This window comes from Giraffa tippelskirchi, chromosome 11 (assembly GCF_054371585.1).
Source record: "Giraffa tippelskirchi isolate mGirTip1 chromosome 11, T2T-mGirTip1v1.2.pri, whole genome shotgun sequence".
Classification (NCBI taxonomy): Eukaryota; Metazoa; Chordata; class Mammalia; order Artiodactyla; family Giraffidae; genus Giraffa; species Giraffa tippelskirchi.
The window spans coordinates 36,970,617-36,991,317 of record NC_137285.1 but is presented as its reverse complement, the minus strand read 5'-3'; the positions used below and the strand labels follow the sequence as shown (position 1 = coordinate 36,991,317).

The 20,701-nt window shown below is 38.7% G+C and overlaps 1 protein-coding gene across 4 annotated transcripts in view; it reads left to right on the top strand.

The window, feature by feature from the left end:
* Nucleotides 1-245: 245 nt before the first annotated feature.
* Nucleotides 246-20,701, top strand: part of ANKRD50 (ankyrin repeat domain 50) — a 35,964-nt gene continuing 15,508 nt past the window's right edge. The window contains exons 1-2 of one of the 4 annotated variants that reach the window (XM_081545037.1): nucleotides 246-397; nucleotides 2,268-3,217. In XM_081545037.1, the coding sequence (XP_081401163.1) occupies nucleotides 2,673-3,217 (545 nt within the window). In that variant the 5' untranslated portion in view covers nucleotides 246-397; nucleotides 2,268-2,672. Of the gene's footprint in view, nucleotides 398-460; nucleotides 844-895; nucleotides 1,455-2,267; nucleotides 3,218-20,701 lie in introns of those variants that run through there. The other 3 variants (XM_081545036.1, XM_081545038.1, XM_081545039.1) reach the window with 3 other exon arrangements.

Genomic DNA, 20,701 nt, shown 5'->3' with positions numbered 1-20,701 from the left:
CCGGAATTTAATAGATTGAATGGGGACCCGGATGACTGAAGAAAAGGACCGGCCTGGAGTGCCCTTTGGGGACAAAAAGGTTAAGGGAGTGGCGTGGGGCAACTCTCCCAGCTCAAGTGCCCCTCCTAGCAGCGGCCCCAAATGCCAGCGAGTCCCTCAGACTGGAAGACAAAGGAAGGCTCAGGGCCGAGTGGTGACGGGGTGGGTGGGGGCAGCGACTCGCGTGAGCTCGGGGACGAGAGAACGCATGCCCCGCCCCCTTCTCCGCCCCCATCCTCGAGAAAGGCGGAGCCGCCAGGCAGCCCTCGGAGAGGTCTCCCCGCGGTGCAAAGCAGCCGGTCCCAAGCAGCCGGTCCCAAGCGGCTGCACACGCCCAGGCACGGGCGGCGACGGGAAGGTACAGTGGGGGAGGGGCGAGGCAGGGGGGCGGAGCCGGCGGCCGAAGAAAGGCCGGGCGGCCGGGAGGGGCGGGGCCTGGGCAGAGGGGGCGGGGCGCGGGGCGGGGCGGAGCCGGCCGGTCCCGGGCTGCCTGAGACAGTCACTGCCCTGACGGCGGCGGCGGCAGCGGCGGCTGTTGGCCAGTGGGGGTTGGGAGGAGCACGGGGGAGCTGCTGGGGCAGCTGGAACTGGCAGTTGCCGGGGGCCAAGAGGAGGATCTGGAGCCGGGAGCGTTCTCCGGGCCGGGCGGAGGAGGCGGCTGCTGTGAGAGTTCAGGGAGCGCTGGCGGCGGTGGCTTCTCAGCAAAGCAAGTGTCTGAGACAGAGTCGGCGGCGGCGGCAGCGGGACCGAGGTAACCGAGGGGCGGCGGCGGCAGCGGCGGTGGAAACGAGGCCCCACCCTCAGGTCGGAATCTCGGGGGCTGTGTCTGGGCTTGGACCTCACCCACCCTTTCCAGCCCTAGGCTCCAGACCCGACTTCTCGCGTCGTTCCGCCCCAGGCCGGGCGGGGGCGGGAGCAGCGCCCGGGGTTGGGGGCGCGGAGCTGGACACCGACCCGAGGCGACCCCACATCTAGGATTGGCGAGGACGTCGGGCGCCCCTTCCCCCTTCAGAGGACACACCCCGATCTCGGGGCGGGGCGGGTGTCTAGGCGTTCCCAGGCTTCTGGAAGGAAGACCTCAGTGTGGAGGCTGCACCTCGGTCCGTGGCCTCTCCGAGGTGGCCCTCCTGTGGCTCCTTGGGGCCACTGAACCCGAAGGAGGTTCCTGTCGCTGGGAATCCCGGAGTTCCTTTTGTCTATCAGCTGAAACTAGAGGCCGGAACTGTAGGCAAACATCCACCAGCCCAAGCCATCTATTCCTTATCCTTTTCCTGCCTGGAAGGAATTCTCCCCAGCAGCCTTTTCTCCGGCCACAGTAGTAGATTTCATGCTTCACCCCCTCTCCGAAACCTTCCTCTTTGGCGCAGAGGAACGAAGGATTCACGTAGTACTTGTGTTTGGATTTTATCATTCTTGTAAGCTCACCCCCTCCCCCTTTTTCTTTTTAACCCGTTCCCATCCAGCTGTAACCCTGATAATCATCCGCTAGATTTTGCAAACTATCAACAAAGGAGTGTGGCCAGTGGAGTCAACAGCGCCCTTTGACTGGCTGGTCTGTGCAAGTTCATAGAGCTTCCTTAACTAGCGCTATTTTGCCAAGCTTGTCGGAAAGACCTTTTTGGCTAGAGCTAAGGATGATACTGCATGTGCCTAAGTCTTTATTAAAAATCCAGGGTAACTTGATTCAAATGTAGCTGTTTGGGAAGCCTAACTATAGAGGAAGAGAAATACAGAAAGGAAAATGTAATTATGATTTTGGTGTAGTTATCCAACTCTTTGAAAGTGCCAAAGATGAAGTGTATGAGTTTTTGAGATTACTGTAACTGGATAATTGTATTCTTTGACAAATAAGGTTTTTAGCATGTGATATTTTGCATGAAGTTATTCTTGTTTTACTTTATTTTCTAGTGGGGATTATTGATTACCTGGACATCTTAAACGCAGAAACCTGTGAACAGGTTCATTAAGAATCTATCTTGAAAAATGCATTATATGAATGCTTTGAATTAAGAAGGTGTTAACAGTGGTTTGCCATTTTTGCCACATAAGAGACAGTAATCTGAAACAGTTCCCTCTCTGGCAGTTGTCCAGATACCTAAAACCTGCAGGGTCTAGTACTTTGACTATCCTTCAACATGAAGTATAGCACTAACAATCTGCTGTATAAATGTAATCCCTTTGATAGCATTTAACTGTAATGGACACGTTTTTCTGCATCTAATTTTCAGATACAGAGTTAACGCTGGAAATCTGGAGAAGCATTTTATACAAATTGAAAGATTGGGCTTTCTGTTCAGTTTTCCACATGTATTGTCTCATCTGCATACTTGAAATATCCACAATCACATAAACTCCAGATGTAACCATGGAGTTACACGACCCGTCAAGATATAGGAAAAGTGTGGCCAAGGTTCGGAACCAGGCAGTTTTCCACCAGTTCAACAATTAATGTAAACATATATTCTCTGCTGATTATCAGGAATAAAGAGCCAAATAAAGTCATGCACATTCTGTTGGCAGATGGACTCTGTGGCTAATGAATTTTACTGTAACTGGTTACTCTGCCATTCAAAGTCAACTTAATATGCAAGTTCTGTCCAAATGGATGTAAAGACCTGTGTTGATGTACCCAGATGCTAGCAAATGTTGACAATAAGAAACCTATTATGACTAATCCTTGGGAAAAGAAAGTCTGCAAAATGGCTCAAACGAGTTTACTGCAGGGGAAGCAGTTTTACTGTAGGGAGTGGGTTTTCCACAAGCTTCAGCATTGCCTCCAGGAGAAGACTAACTGCTGCAACAGTGGTGTCAACACACCACCTCTTGTCATGAATTCTGGGAATAATGCTAGTGTTGTCTCCGGGAAAGGAGCTGCCTGGGGTGTGTTATTGGTAGGAGGGCCTGGCAGTGGCAAGACAGCCTTATGCACTGAACTCTTGTGGCCAAGTTCACCTACAAGCTTGCAGAGAGGTTTACATCGCCAGGCTTTGGCCTTTCATTTCTGCAAAGCACAGGACTCTGATACTTTGTGTGTTGGAGGGTTTATTAGAGGTCTGGTTGCTCAGATCTGCCATAGTGGACTACTCCAAGGATATGAGGACAAACTAAGGGATCCAGCAGTTCAAAGCCTCCTACAGCCCGGGGAATGTGAGAGAAACCCAGCGGAAGCATTTAAAAGGTAACAAATAAGTCATGGTCATGGTGTTCTGTTTCTTTGCAAAAATTAAAGTTTTTTTTTTTGTGGTGTTTTGTATTGTTTCTTAACTTTGTGAGTACTTTTACTCTAACTGTGTATTTGGGAGTACTTTTACTCTGTGTATTTGGGGATAATCTGTGATTGTGAAACACTTGTATACTTTGAATGTTGAAGGAAACAAAATTTAAGCTTTGTATTGTAGGGATATTAACTAAAAGTATATCTTTTATGTGTTTAATAACTGAGTGTGAAGCACAGAATAAACTTAGAGAGGTGTGATGTTCTTGCAGACTTTTTAACACGTGAGTGCCGTCCAGTAAAACTCAGGGCACATCTGTTTTCTTCTGCTGTTAGCCATCAAAATCAGGGTTAGAACTATTAGATCATTCTGAAATTAATGAGCAAATCTGTTAGGCAATACCTGTAACACAAATTTGAGATGCCAAGCTTGATGGACAGTGTTCAATATGGAATAATCAGTAATGCAGACCTGAATATTAACCTCTACTTTTTAAGAGATTTAAGTGTGCATAAACACTTTTTCTCTTGACTTACTACTTTTTCTGGAGGTACTATTACTTGTTGAAGAACTGAATTTTCATTTCCGATAAGTAATTTCATAAATTGTGGATTTATCGACATTTTAGAAAATGTTTCAAAAAGCTTTTAGAAAATGTTTCAAAAAGCTTAGTCTAAGTTGAACTTAGTCTAACTAAAGTTTGTTTGATTGAAATTAGTTAAATAAGTTATGTAAATTTCTAATACTTTAAAATATTTAACATCAAGTCTGATAACTATATTTTTGATATATTCTGATCATGAGCAAATCTTTCACTCTAGTATCAGAAATTTTCTTTAAAAAGATCTTTCTACTCAGATGGTTTTTCTATATTCCCCCCCGCCCCGGGTGAATTTTAGTTACTAATTGAAGGTGAATAAGCAGCAGATACAGCTGTGTGTAAAAACCACAGTATTGATTTTCTGATTGACAGAAGGATCTAATCATTTTGTATTCCCAGTCTATACTTGGGTAGAGAAAGTCCAGTATTTCTACTTGTACCATTCTGGTACTCTTATAGTCTTCTACTGGGTCTTTCAAAAACTTGGGTCACTTTCTTTTTCACTTAAGTAATGAATCAGTGGGCTTCCAAGTGGCTCAGTGGTAAAGAATCTGCCTGCCAGTGCAGGAAACACAGGAGACACAGGTTCAATCCCTGGGCCAGGAAAATACCCTGGAGGAGGAAATGGCAACCTATTCCAGTATTGTTGCCTGGAGAGTCCCATGGACAGAGGAGCCTGGCAGGCTGCAGTCCATGCGGTCACAGAGTCAGACATGACTGAGACTGAGCATGCACAATGATGATTGAGTCATTAAATAAACTAGGTAACCCCTTGGTATTGGAAAAGCTGTTTTTGATAATTCGTAGAGCTACATGTTTCTTTAAGACTGTGAAGCAGTAATATAACCATTGTCAAATGCAGACATGAGAGCATACTTAAAAGTTAAAAAGATAGTTTTACATAATCTATGACATTAGATGATCTAGGCCTCTGCTTTTGGACAAATAGTTAAGATTTTATTGTGGGTTTTACTGGTGTTTGATGGACTTGTTAAATAAATCCTTTGGAGAATTTTAATAGGCATATATTTTATTTAGGTAGGGATACATGTAATTCAACAAGTAGACGATGGAGCAAAAGGTCATTATTTTCAAAGAGTTAAACGGTATTTTGAGGGAGACAGAGATGGATGTAGTTAATCATAACATGATGGGAGATAAAATATAAACAAAGAAAAGTAATTATTTTTTTCATTTTTGACAAAAACAATCTCCCAAACCAGGTTGTGTATTGTTACTTTCTTAACATCTAACACTTGATAATTAATATTGATGACTTCATATATTTATGTGTGAAATAATTTAATAGAAATAGAAATTTGATATAGTTCTTTACAGATCCATAAAATTGGGGAAATTTCAGAGTGATTCAGTAATTGATGCTTTTTATCTACTTTTCTTCAGTTTTACTTCCTAATTTTTTATCCCTATTTTTTTACCCTTAATGATACTGGATACAATATGCAGTGCTGCAAACTAACTTCTTACATGGAGTAACATAAGCTAAGTAATAACTTGTTAATTACCAGTTTTTTGAAATCACATTTTCTTCATGATTAAAAAAGACTGAAAGTAACTTCATGTTTGTTTAGTTAGATATTGCTACTTTCTTTTTTTTCTGACACAGTAGAGTATACTCTGTTGATTCTGAGATTTAGTTGTCAAGAAATTTCTTCTGACATCCATTCATTCATTCTTACAGCAAATGTTTATTGAGAGCTTTTTGTGTTTTAAGCATAGTTCAGCTACAGATATTTATTGAGAACTGTCTGTGTGTTAGGTAGAAATCAGCTATAGATAAATTAGTGAATAGAACAAACAAAATACACTGTCTTCATGGAGTTTTAAGTTCTTAACGCTAACATTTATCTTATTTCTATAAAAAAATAATACTTTGGGTAAATACTTGCTATTGTGTAGATGCAGCACATACATGTTTTAACACGGATGGAATTGGATCATCCATTAAAGGGAATGATGAATGAAGACACATTAATTTCTTATTTTTGTTCTTTTCCATTTTTCTTTCTTCACTGGTTAAAGTGCAAAGCTGTTGTTACTACACTTAGAATATATATATTTCTTCCATTTCTAGTGATGGAACTAAGATGACAGCCATTACATTTTTACTTGTTTAGATAACCAAATGCTGATTTATTTCATTCTGCCTCCTGTTTCAGGCTTATATGGGAAAACTTTGCATTTTGTGTTGAATTGACTTTTCTGGAGTTAGCAGTAGAGATAGTTTCCTAGTAGCCGTATAACTGTAAAACAAATTCCAGGTTTTTTTTTGACCAAAGGATCAAGTTAAGGAATGAGGGAGGGGTTAGTGGGTTTAGATCCTGTGATTGGTTCAGAAGCACAATGAAAGATGGTTATTTTTTCAACCAGAAAACTTCTTTCTGAACCTTACTATCATGGTCCTCGACACCCCCCCCACTTCCCGGGTCCACGAGGCTAGGGTCTTTTTGGAGAGATAGATGGATGTGGAGTGGACAAGGCTAGGGTCTTTTTGGAGAGATAGATGGATGTGGAGTGGACAAGGCTAGGGTCTTTTTGGAGAGATAGATGGATGTGGAGTGGACAAGGCTAGGGCCTTTTTGGAGAGATAGATGGATGTGGAGTGGAAGTACAAAGCTCTGTTCCTAGTGGATATTATTTTCTTTTATTTCGGGTTAACAATCTGTAAGGCCAGATGTGAGCTTTCTGTGTGATGTCAGTTTTCCAAGTTGGGTAAAAAGATTTTGTTCTTTGTAATGTTGATAGGAGTAGTAGTGTTAGTCGCTCAGTCGTGTCCAACTCTTTGCGACCCCATGGACTGTAGCCCACCAGGCTCCTCTGCCCATGCGATTCTCCAGGCAAGAGTACTGGAGTGGGTTGCCATGCCCTTCTCCAGGGGATCTTCCCGACCTGCGGGTCAAATCTGGGTCTCCTGCATTGCAGGCAGATTCTTTACCATCTGAGCTACAGGTAATGTTGATAGGAATTATTAAATCTCTTCAGTGGTAACCTCAAATTAAGTATAAATGGAATAAAGCTGTGATGAATTAAGGATGAACAACTCTAAACTTTAAGAGTTTAGCGGAGAAATTTTATGAAAAGTGGTGAAAAGTAACAATGGCTTGTTAGACAAAGCTTGGGAGCTAGAAGACTGGACTCTGACATTTGTTCCTTATGTTGAATAGGAATCCTTGAATAGTGGGATTTTCTTTCTAATCTTTTTATCTCCTCCTCAAACATTTTATACTTCTTCCTCATAGCTCTTCAGATTCTTAACAACTTTTGTAATCACTTATGCATACATGTTTTGTTATCTCCTCTATTAGGCATATGTTTCTTCATAACATTATTCATGCTGATTAATATTTTATGTTTATGACAGCACTTTGAACAGCACTTTGCATATCGTAGTGCCGTATGAGTATCGTTTGAGTGAGTGAATACTGCTTCTTACCTATCTAGAATATGTTTGAACCTGATTGAAGGACAGCTGAAGCTCTTGCATAAGAAAGGAAATTGAAATGTTATATCATTTAGGTGAGTGTTAAATGCAGACCAGGCTGGTATAGTGATTATTAATTTATAAACCTGCTCTCTGCTCATTAGCATGTATGACTATGGCATTGGTTCAGATAGTTTTACATGGCCAGATGTCTATCTTCTGTCTCAACTGACTCCAAGTATTTTTGGCAAACTCAACAAAGGGGCAAAGGACAGAATGGGACTGGAGTGTGTTCTTCCTTCTTACCCTCAGTTGTGGGGTATTTTCAGGGCAAAATAGTAACTTTCCATTATCTGTTTTGTATATCTAAGACTACTTAAGATGAGTACTCTTAACTACTAAATCTGATATCTACATATTTACAGAAAGATGTTTAAGCCTAAGAGCTTCTGAATCCACTTTTAATCTATCTTTAGCCTTAGATGATGTATGTTAGTAAGCTTTTTTTCGTTATTAGTGCTTTCTTCTATTCAGAATCCTCTGTCTGACTATATTCTTTGATGGTGCTTGCTTTCTCTGTGTTCTCTCTGGCTGTTTTTCCAACAAAGCCTCTTCAGGTTGTCTCTGTTTATATATACACTCCTTCAATAATTTACTTACATGGCTACCAATGCTTATGTCTAACATGATAGCAATCCAGTCTATATCAACAACCTTTCTCTTCATTCTGATCAACAAATATCTTTTCACTGGAGTGTCCCTCACCTACCTTCTTCTGTTCAACCCATCATCTCTTTTAGCATTTCGATTCATTGATTTATTTCTTAAACAAAAAGTAAGTACCTGCTGTGTGCCAGATGTGTGACAATGTGCAGATAACAGGACTGAAGTGGTGAACCAAACAGGACACTGAGAAGTGGGGAGAAATACATTGAACAAATAATCACAATAATTACAAAATGCAGCTTTGCTAAGTGCCAAGAAGGAGGGACACAGGCCAGTAAGAAAACATACAATATAAGGCTTGATTGTTATTTAAGTTGCTCCATAATTACTCTTATTTTCTAAACCCTTTCTACTTAAGAGTATGATCTTGAGATCAACAATATTGACATAACCTGGGAAGTTATTATAAAAGCAGAATCTTAAATTACTGAAGTGAATCTGCCTTTTAAAAAGATTTCTAAGTGAATTCTATGCGCATTGAAGTTTGAGAAGCACTGCTCAGGGTAGATACTAGAGTTTTCTTTTGACTTTTTTCTGTTATCTTTTTCTATTCCATGGTATCTCATCTTTTTCTTGGAATGGTTCTTGAATTCTTTTACCCTAATCTAGAATTTTGTTCATCACCTCCTAGGTGCTCTACTTAATCTTAGCATCTTTATATTGTGATTCCTTTTGGTAATGGCCAATTAATCAAACAGTGCTTTCTTTAGGTCATTCCTCTGAGCCTGTGATAATGTAAACAACAAATTTAAATTTGTCTACTTGACTTTAAAAGTTCTTTACAATTTGATTCTGTTCCATCTAAAGTATGTATTATGTTTCCAGACTTCATCAGAACACATTAAGCTCATGTATTCTTTCAGGAAATATTTTTAAGCTTATGAGACAATGTTAAAGTTGATAAGAGATATGAATAAGAATATTCTCATTTTTCTTATTGTTTAGTAAGAACTTAATATACTTAGTAAGAATATGGACCTTTTGTTATAGGTTTCAGATTTTTTTAGTTTTAACTTTGTTTTTAGCAATTTTGCTTAAATGGTTTCTATACAATGAAATGGTTTGATTTTATAAAGTAAAGTAAGTAAATACTCTTCTTGGCTTAAAAAAATCTTTGAAGTGTATTCTGATTGGTTGCCTATCTTTATTCTCTAGTTGTTCTAGTGCTTTCTTTGTGTTAGTCTGTTAGTCTCTCAGTTGTGTCTGACTCTTTGCAACCCCAAGGGCTGTGGCCCACCAGGCTCCTCTGTCAATGGCATTTCCCAGGCGAGGATGCTCGAATAGGTTGCCCTTTCCTTCTCCAGGGGATCTTCCCCACTCACGGATCAAACCCTGGTCTCCTGCATTGCAGGCAGATTCTTTAGCATCTGAGCCACCAGGAAAGTCCTGTCTTTGACTATACTATATATAATTGTTTTAAATTTCAAACCAACTTCTCGTTCATGTTATCTTAATTTCAGAAATATCCCTATTATCATTTTCTTTTCTACCACACATATAATGTAACTAAATGCTGTGCTCAGATGCTTAGTCGTGTCCAACTCTTTGTGACCCCATGGACTGTAGCCCACCACGCTCCTCTGTCACTGGATTCTCCAGGCAAGAATACAGGAGTGGGTTGCCATTTCCAGGGATCTTCCTGACCCAAGGATGGAACCCACTTTTCTTACTTCTCCTGCATTGGCAGGATTCTTTACCACAGGTGGCACCCAGGAAGCCCAGTGTAGCTAAATAATCTTTGATAATAATGTAGAATTTGAAAATGTTCGTGTAATTACTTAATGAAAATAAGAATTAATTAAGAGAATTATATCTTATTTGTGGTTATCTTGAAAAACGATTTGGAATGTTTCAAGAACTTAAAACCTTTTTACAGTTGTGACGCCAGAAGTGAATACGTAGATATATTGCTGTGGATTGAATTATTTGCTCTTGTTCTTCTCTCTATGTATCCTTGGTCTTTCCCACATGATATTGCAGTGCTTCTACTAGAGACGTGTCCTTCTCTGCCTTTTGATTTTGGCTCAGCCATGTGATACGGGGGATGCTAGTAGACGTGCTCCAAACAGAGACTTCGCACGTGCACGAGTGGTTGGGCTTCTCCTCTTTGTGCCTCATCACCTTGAGAAGGGTATGTTCTGGCCAGCTAGTTGGTCCCAAGAGGATGAGGGGGATGTGGTGCAAACCTGACCCAACTCAAAGCTTGACTCTAAGTCTGGAATACAACAAATGCACAGACACAGGACAAAGTATAAATGATTATTATTTTACGCTCCTGAGTTTTGAGGTGGTTGTGGTATACCACTCTTGTGGAAAAAACTAACAATCCAAAAATTAAGGAAATGATATTTCAAATAGGAAATCATTAATTTTCATAAAAAATCTGAGAGTCCCCAGTGATCCCCCAATTTCACTCCTCCCCTACTCTGATTCTGGCAGCTACTTTTGTTCTGTATCCAAGATAAATACCTCAATTTTTCTTCATCTCCATTGCTGCTACTCCCATATCCCTTGCAGTGATGTCCTAACTGGTCTTGTTGCTGCTATTATCCCTCTTATCTTCACAGATTAGTTAAGGGTATCAGATCTTGTTATTTCTCTGCTTAAAACTTGCAGATAGCTTCTCATTACCTTCATAATAAATTCTAAGCTTTACATGGTCTGGCCCTTGCCTAGCCATTGACTTTGACTGTTCTCAGCCTTGTTCTTTGTTCCTCATCCACATTGTCCTTATTATTGTTCTATAATAGGTCAGGTTCTGGCCAACAGATATCTGTGTGGTTACTTGTTCTGATATCACTCAAGTGTACCAGCTTTAATGTTTCCTCCTTGGAGAGCTGCCTTTGTCCATTGAGTCTCCCCAGGCAGTCATTTTCTTAAATCACATCATCCCACTTTGCCTTCTTTTTGTCTTAATTTTCAGTATCTCTCATGATTGGGGATTATCTGGAATGAGCAGAGTACTTGTCTGTCTTGGGCCTTTGTATCTCTAGGCTTAGAATATAGCAGAGACTCACTACTCCTGAATTAATTTTGTCACATTGATAATTTGCTGTGAACATATTCAGCTTTGAAATACTCTGTTTTCCTGTGGAATAATCTATACATACAGATAAAATAGTTACAGATGAAAAGTATTTAAAACCAGCATTTTGATGACTTTACTAGTGTCTTTTACAATTCATGTTGAAATTAATTTTTATCAAATAGAAACTTTTCAATAACATCAGATTTATGTTATTTGATGTGAGTCATATGATGTCACCTCTTGCCTCTCTTCTATAAATGCATGGTTTCATCTTGAAACTCTTATCATTCTTTCAGGCATTGTCATTTAAAATTCATACTCACTTAGAAAGGAGAAAAAACTTTTGCAATTTAAATCTCAGTTAATATGTTTGTGAAGTTGCTACTTTAGGGAGAGAAGCAACTTGCAAAATGGTGAACTTCACAGGAATTGAAAGGTAAACAATAATGGTACTAAAGAGGAAGAAATTGTTGTAGAAAATAAATTATAGAGGAAATGATAAGATTGCTCCTATCCCCAAAGCTTCAGTTATACAGGAAAATTAATAAAATAGACAGACGTGTGTACCTACTCATTTTGCCACATTTACTCTAAATCTGAATTTTCTGTTTCTTAAAAAAAAAAAAAATCCACATTTGAAGCCACCGAGGTATCTCATTCTAATTGTGATCTAGGTGACCCATCGGTGAATTTGCTTGCTATGCATATGTAGTTTGACTAGTTTATATACATGGAGAGATATATATGTATTTATACATACTTGTTACATGCTTTATTTAGTTCTGTACATTTTTAATTCCATGTCAGCAATTCTCAAACTTTTTTATTCTAGGTCCCTTTTATACTCCTAAAAATTATTGAGTACCACAAAGAATTTGTTTATGTGGATTATGTCTGTGTATCAATATTTGTTTATTTGAAATTTAAACTAATATTTAATATATATTAACATATTTAATAGTAATAAATCTTATATGTTAACATAATATTTTAATGAAAGAATAACTGAATTGCCCAAGACAAAAGGGAAAAAAAAAAACACATAGCAGCTTGTTTTACATTGTTTTGCAAATCTTTTTAATATTAGGCTTAATAAAAGACAGCTGGACTATCATGGTATGTTTCTGCATGCAGCCTCTGGAAAAGTCCATTTATCCTTGAGAAAGAACAAGAGTGAAAAAGGCAAATAACATCTTAGTTTTATTGTGACCCTGATTAGGGACTTCTAGGGATCCCATACTACACTTTGAAAAACATTGTTCTGTATAAATAGTATTGTATTGCTAGTACTATCCTGCAATATTTTCTTTGTAATATTGTTTTTTGTTTGTTTGTTTAGCCGTGTTATTATATGTGGATCTACATGGTTCACATTACTGTACAGTATTGTGCATGCGTGCCAAGTCACTTCATTCTTATCCGACTCTTTGTGACCCTATGGACTGTGGCCCAACAGGCTCCTCTGTCCATGAGATTCTCCAGGCAAGAATATTGGAGTGGGTTGCTGTGCCCCCCTCCAGGGGATCTTTCCTACCCAGGGATCGAACCCGTGTCTTTTAGGTCTCCTGAGTTGGCAGGCAGGTTCTTTACCATTAGCACCACCTGGCAAACCCACTATCCAGTATAGAATTTCATTTTTTATACTACAATTCATTTACTGTCATGTTGATACTCATTTAAGATGTAGTCAACTTTTTAGCTTTACAAAACAGTTAAGAACATTCTTGGGTATTCTAGTGTGCATATATTAAGAATAAAGAAATGAAGGGTAATTCCAAGTTGAATTAAATACTCAAGTATTAAGTGAAATTTTGGATCTTAAGGTGTGTAGATCTGTCTTCAATTCGGAGATGGTACCAACTACTCTTTAAAATTACATCAGTTTATACTCTTCTAAGAGTGTGTAATTTGAGTTTCCATTACTCTACTAGATCTCAACACTTGGCATATTGTCAGAGTTCTTTGTGTTTTGGAAGGTGAATGTGAAATGGTATCTTATTATTTTAAATATCCTTGATCCTGTGTCTTGTCATTCTGCTTGTGCAGTTTTTGTTTTGAAATGTGCAAAATGAATATAATATCAGTCTTTTCATGATTTCCTTTATAGTTTGGCCTTTTGCAGTCTTAAAATTTAAAAACTTGTTTTCTACTTGATTGTTCTAGTCGTACTTGTTAAGTGGCTCATCTTTCACTATTGATTTTAATACTACTGCGTCATATACACACATACATACACACACATGCATGTTATTTCTGAGTTCTCTATTCAGCTTTGGTTTATTCATTCTTTTGTTGTTTTATCAAATATGTTTAGATAGCAGGAATGTACCAGGTGCATTCTTAATACTGGGTTATATTAGTTAAAACGTGGCAAGTATCATTTATATTTATTGAGCTTGTATTTTGAGGGTTGGGGTGGGTGGTTGGTAGAAAAGTGAAAAGTTAAGAAGACACTATATAATACATAGCCTATCACTAGATAATAGGTCGTATGTGGAAAATAAAAACAGAGTAAGGATGATAGAAGTGATGTGCTGAGTAGGTTGGGGCCAAAGAGTTGCTATTTATATAGGGAAAGTTAGGGCATTCTGTAGGAAGTATCCAGACTGAGGAAATTCCAAGTGCAAAGTCCTGTGGTGGGAACTGGCTTAGTATTATCTAAGAAAACCAAAGGGAAACTAAGAGACAAGTAGAGGTGTAGTTAGGAGCCATATAATATATGGACTTGGAGGCCATTATAAGGATATTCACTTTCACTTTGAGGAGATGAGAAGACATTAAGTCTTTTAAACAGAGTAGGAAAACATTATATGACTTACAGTTTTAAAGTGTCACACTAGCTACTGTGTTAAGTCCTGGGGTGGTAAACATGCAAGCAAGGAAACCAGTAAGTGGCTAGTGCAGCAGTTAAGGTTGAGAGACAATACTTGGACTTCGGTGAAGTGGTAGAGGTAGTGAGAAGTGTTTAAATAATTTTTTATCTAAGAAGCAAGGTCAGTAGTTGGGAGTGAACTTTGAGAAGAGGAAAGTGTAAAATATAAAATAGTCCTCTAGGCAAGTGGGGCATGGATGGTTTAGTGCTTCTCCAAGTGTGGTGTAGGCCCCTGCCAGGTCAATTTTTAAAAAAAAACAATACTAACACATGCAGTATTTGTTTTTTCACTCTCATTCTCTTTTGAGGGTATGGTGAGGGCCACATGAGAGATTGAGTGCACAAATATTCTGACTAAGATTTTTATTAGGATTGCATTGAATTTTAGATTAATTTCTGGAAATTTACCTATTTGCAATGTTGAATCCCCTAATCCATGAATATGGTACATCTCAACTTATTTAGATTTTTTTTTTTTTTTCCAATTTTCCTCAGCAGTGTATTATAGTTTCCAGTATATAGGTCCAGTGCATTTTGGATTGGATTTATTTTCATATATTTGGGGTTTTTTTTTTTTTGGTACTATTGTAAATGATATTATTTGTAAATACTATTTTATGTGTTTTTTAAAATGTTAGTGTGTAGGGATTCAAATGATTTTTATATGTTGACATTGTCAGAAAGCAGTCTTGCACAGTTCACTCATTAGTTGTTATTCTCTAATCACTTTCACTTTTGAAGTATATTTCCGTTTGGTACAGTTAGAGGTTTAGAAGGTGTGTGTTGTGTGTGTGTGTGCGTGCGCAGGCACGCACATTTCCTTCAGCATCTTATTACCTTTAGCATGTCTTATACATCTTCATTTCTGTTGAAAAGTTTCTTGAAGACTTGTTTTGCTCCTTTGATAACGCCTTCTCTCTTTTTTTTGTTTCCTTGTACAATTTTCTGTATTTGTGGTTTTTTCTTTGTTTTTTGGTAGTTTGACTTTGTCTTGCATAAGTGTGGTTTCTTGGTAGTTTTTCTGTTTTTGGATTTACTGAGTTTCCTAAATCTGTGGATTGATTTTTTCATTAGTTTTATAAAAGTCTCATCTATTTACTTCGAGCTGATTCTTTTTCTTTGCAGACCACAATTGTGTGTAAGTTGTACCTTTCAAATACATTTCTCATGTATTTTCCACACTACTCTGTTCTAGCCTTCTTTTCTCATGTTTGGGTATTTTCGTTTGGCCTTTATTTTGAATTTGTTAATCTCATCTTCCATTGTTATCAGGATGGTGTTGAATATACCCAAAGAATTTCTGACATCAAATACATAGTTTTTTGGTTCTAAAGTGGAATTTTACTTCTTTGTTTTTATAGATTCTGAGTTTTTTTGGTTGAAATTCTTCATCTTTTATCCATTTTTTCCCCAATCTGTTTTCTTTAATATTTTAATTATTGTTAGTTTAGTCTGTGCTAGCAACAGTATCTAGATTTGAATCTGTATTTATTGTTTCTTTTTCCTTTAAATTACCAATCACATATTTCTGCCCTTTTTCTGTCCGATAATTTTTGATTGTATGTCAGACAGTGTCAAATGATGCAGAGTTCCAGACAATATCTTTCATAAGAGAAAGTTTTCTTTTTTCTCATTTGGGCAGAGAGAGTGAGGGGCTGCTGTAAGTAGAGCTTGAGCTGGGCTGGGGCTCCTCTGAAGACTTACTGAGACTGCTAGTTTATTTCTGTCATTTTGGTGTGGACCTTCTCAGCTTTTGATTGAGAGATCCAAAAGGACTGTTGATAATTCACTTCTTCTCCAAGAAGTATTCATTCAGTTTTTTGACTTCCTGCCCTTTATACCTTCAAATTCTAACAAATGTCTTGAAAAGGGTGGGTTTTGTGTTTAAAGCAAGTTCCCTCCCTTTGGTAGAATTTTGTCTTCAGCATACAGACTGTGGGGGACTTTTAGACACAGTCATCCTAAGTTCCCCAACTTTTAAAGTACAACCCAGAATTTAGCAGAGATACCTTGGAGAAGATCAGCCTGTTGTTAGGGACACTTCAGATTTGACTCTGCTCTCTGAAAGAGAAATGTCTGACCTCTAAAAGTTGGGGTGGTTTTATTTCTTTGGCAGAGTCCCTCAGGGTGGCCCAAGTCTGATTCTTAGTCCATACCTAAAATCACTATGTGCCTCAAATCAGCAAATGACCCCTTAGAAGAAATCAGCAGGTGGTTTCTTTTTGTTTTGTTCCTTTTGGATGAATTCCTGTCCTCTGGAGTTCTAATTCATTTTGCTCTCTTGCTTCAACAACCTTCTCATGTCTTTAAAAATGTAAATTTTGTAATGGACAACGTTATTTCCTAGTTGTTGCAGTGGGAATTTTGGGCTGCTGCCACCTACTGCATTTTATCTGGCAGTGAAAGTCCCTATGAGGAAAATTTTTCTGGTTCTCTCCTGTTTTACTTGATTTGTGCCTTTGCTTGTTAAGTAACTTCGTTTTAAAATAAATAAAATAATCTTTTATTTATCTGAACACCGCAGATTGGTTTTCTTTAAATTCTTTGGCAGTTTTCTAAGTTACTTTCATTTGGACATGAACCCATATTCTGATTGTTCCATTTGCTGCTTTCTTTCAAAGCACCAAGAATTTTGTAATTTTTTCACTCTCCTGTTTGAATCACCATTTCTACCTCTGTTCTCCTTGCTCTAATTGCTGATTGCCCCCACCACTCCCTACCATCAGTGCAGGTCTAGGATGATGGTCAATAATTGAGATATGAAGCTCCTACTCCAAGCCCTTACAAGTGATTTTGTAGATTTAGTCACTGACCCATGATCTTTTTAGGTTGAGTTCCTGTCTCCATGGAGGCTGATTTTTTGCCCTCCCTGCTGCTTCTTGAAAGCCATAGCCCTAGGCGGTAGTCTGTGCTGTTTGTTTCCTTCTTTCATTATTCATAGGGAGAGCCCCTCTTCCAGCCCCTGGTTTCAAACAGGGAGTCTGAGTCCTATTAGTAGAGGCAGGAGAACTGGTCACAGTTTTTACTTCCACCATCTAATCTCCGGGCTGCCATTGCAGACTTGTTTGACAGGCTGAAGTTTTAGGCTGATTTAGGCTCACAGCATTTTGCTTCTTTTCTGTTTCTGATACTGTGAAATGTTTATTTTATTTTTGACTCTGGTATTTTCCTGTTTTCTTTTTGTTTTAATATTTCATAATTCCCTGCTGTATTTTAGCTAATGGGGTAACAGTTCATGAAGTCTACAATATCCTGGTCAATGTTCAGAGAGAGATTTCACCCTATATTTTGGCTGAAGTCCTGGCCTGATTTTAATTATCAATTATACTAGTTAGATTTTTTTTTAAAATAAATTTATTTATTTTAGTTGGGGGCTAATTACTTTACATTATTGTAATAGTTTTTGCCATACATTGACATGAATCAGCCATGGGTCTACATGTGATCCCCTTCCTGGACCCCCCACCCACCTCCCTCCCCATCCCATCCCTCTGGGCCATCCCATTGCCCCGGCCCTGAGCCCTTGTCTCATGCATCGAACATGGAATGGTGTTCTGTTTCACATATGATAATATACATGTTTCAATGCTATTCTCCCAGAACGTCCCACCCTCACCTTCTCCCTCAGAGTCCATAAAATTGTTCTATGCATCTGTGTCTCTTATTCTGTCTCGCATATAGGGTTATCATTACCATCTTTCAAATTCCATATATATGCATTACTATACTGTATTGGTGTTTTTCTTTCTGGCTTACTTCACTCTGTATAATGGGCTCCAGTGATGATACTAGTTAGATTTTATAATGACTATATAATATGTGATCGCTAACTGGTTTGAGGTATCAATTATACCCTCTTCCACATTTTCACATGCTTTAATTTACTGGAGGGTAATTTCATTTCTAAAAGAAGATAGGGAAACAACCTAAGTGTGCATCGATTTAGATAAATGGATAAAGAAATTGTGATACATACACATACACATAATTCAGCCATAGAAAACATTTGTGGCAACATGAATGGATCCTGAGGGCATTATGCTGAATGAAATAACTCAGACGTAGAAAGACAAATATTGTATGTTTTCACTTATATTCAGAATCTAAAAACCAAACTAACTGAAATACAAATGATCAGATTTGTAGTTCCCAGAAGCAGGGGTTAGGAGTTGGGGGCATTAGATGAAAGCGGTCAGAAGGTAAAAACTTCCAACTACAAGATAAATAGGTCCTGGGAGTATACATGCAGCATGGTGACTATAGTTAGCAATAATGTATATTTGAAAGATGCTAAGAGAATAGATCTTAAAGTTCTCATCACACGGAAAAAAAATTATAACTGTGAGATAATCAGTGTTAATTAATCTTACTGTGGTAACATTTTGCAGTATGTACATACATGTGTTATATTCCTTAAACTTACAAAATGTAGTTTGTCAAGTATATATCTTAATGAAACTAGAGAAAAAGAAAAGTAAGAACCTGGGTCTGTTTTCCTAAGACAAGATATATTAAGTAAGAATTATTAGTGATTTAGTTTTTCTACTTTTTATGTTTTTAAAACATTTATTTTAAAGCATAGCCTTTTGAATGAATTTTATATTTCATTAATAAAATGACAGGCTGGAATGCCAGCATTGTACTTCCAGATGATTTCAGAAAGGTGCTAGGTATATAGGATTTAACCTTCTAGGTAAACTTAAAATGTATAATATTTTGATGACAGATTTCACCAGGTAGTGGTAAAATTTTGTTTATTTTTATTTTTTTAGAGATTTGGGTATGTTGGGTCTTCATTGTTGCATGCAGGCTCTCTTTAGTTGCAGCGAGTGGGGGCTTCTCTTGGTTGCAGTGCTCCAGCTTCTCTTTGTAGTGGCTTCTGTTGTTGTGGAGCAGAGGCTCTAGGCTGTGTGGGCTTCAGTACTTGTGGCTTGCGGGCTCTAGAGCACGGGCTCAGTAGCTGTGGTGCACAGGCCTAGTTGCCTCGTGACATGTGGGATCTTCCCGGACCAGAGATCGAACTGGTGTCCCCTGCATTGGCAGGCGGATGCTTAACCATGGGATCATGAGAAGCCTAGTAGTAAAATCTTAGACTTCAGAATTCAAAATGGGTAATCTAGTAATATTGTGTATAATTTTTTAGGTTGAAAAAAACTTTCCTTTCTCAATTGAATTGTCTTTGCAACAATGTGAAAAATCAGCTTCCTATATTTACAAAACTGGTCTGTTTTTAGACTTAATGTCTCATTATGGTATTCTGCAAATACCATACTGTTTTTTTTTAACTTGTAAATTTCATTTTTTAGAGCATTTTTAGGTTCACTGCTTCCTTCTTAAGTGGAAAGTGCAGAGAGTTTCTGTTTATCCCCATACCTCCACACACACAGCCTCCTCTACTATAAACATCCTGCATCACAGTCGTGTGTTTGTTATAATTGATGAATCTGTATCGACATATCATTATCATCCAAAGTCCATAGTTGACATTAAGGTTCACTCTTGGTATTGTATATCCAGTTGGTTTCAGGAAATGTATCAGTTCAATTCAGTCGCTCAGTCGTGTCCGACTCTTGCGACCCCATGAATCACAGCACACCAGGCCTCCCTGTCCATCACCAGCTCCTGGAGTTTACTCAAACTCATGTCCATTGAGTTGGTGATGCCATCCAGCCATCTCATCCTCTGTCGTCCCCTTCTCCTCCTGCCCCCAATCCTTCCCAGCATCGGGGTCTTTTCAAATGAGTCAATTCTTCGCATGAGGTGGCCAAAGTATTGGAGTTTCAGCTTCAACATCAGTCCTTCCAATGAACACCCAGGACTGATCTCCTTTAGGATGGACTGGTTGGATCTCCTTGCAGTCCAAGGGACTCTCAAGAGTCTTCTCCAACACCACAGTTCAAAAGCATCAATTATTTTGTGCCCAGCTTTCTTCACCGTCCAACTCTCACATCCATACATGATTACCGGAAAAACCATAGCCTTGACTAGACGGACGTTTGTTGACAAAGTAATGTCTCTGCTTTTTAATATGCTATCTAGGTTGGTCATAACTTTCCTTCCAAGGAGGAAGCGTCTTTTAATTTCAAGGCTGCAATCACCATCTGCAGTGATTTTGGAGCCCCCCAAAATAAAGTCAGCCACTGTTTCCCCATCTATTTCCCATGAAGTGATGGGACCAGATACCATGATCTTAGTTTTCAGAATGTTGAGCTTTAAGCCAACTTTTTCACTCTCCTCTTTCACTTTCATCAAGAAGCTTTTTAGTTCTTCTTCACTTTCTGCCATAAGGGTGGTGTCATCTGTATATCTGAGGTTATTGATATTTCTCCTGGCAATCTTGATTCCAGCTTGTGCTTCATCCAGCCCAGCATTTCTCATGATGTACTCAGCATATAAGTTAAATAAGCAGGGTGACAATATACGTACTTCTTTTCCTGTTTGGGACCAGTCTGTTGTTCCATGTCCAGTTCTAACTGTTGCCTCCTGACCTGCATACGGGTTTCTCAGGAGGCAGGTCAGGTGGTCTGGTATTCCCATCTCTTTCAGAACTTTCCACAGTTTATTGTGATCCACACAGTCAAAGGCTTTGGCATAGTCAATAAAGCAGAAATAGATGTTTTTCTGAAACTCTTGCTTTTTCGATGATGAAGCAGATGTGGTCAATTTGATCTCTGGTTCCTCTGCCTTTTCTAAAACCAGCTTGAACATCTGGAAGTTCATGGTTCACGTATTGCTGAAGCCTGGCTTGGACAATTTTGAGCATTCCTTTACTAGCATA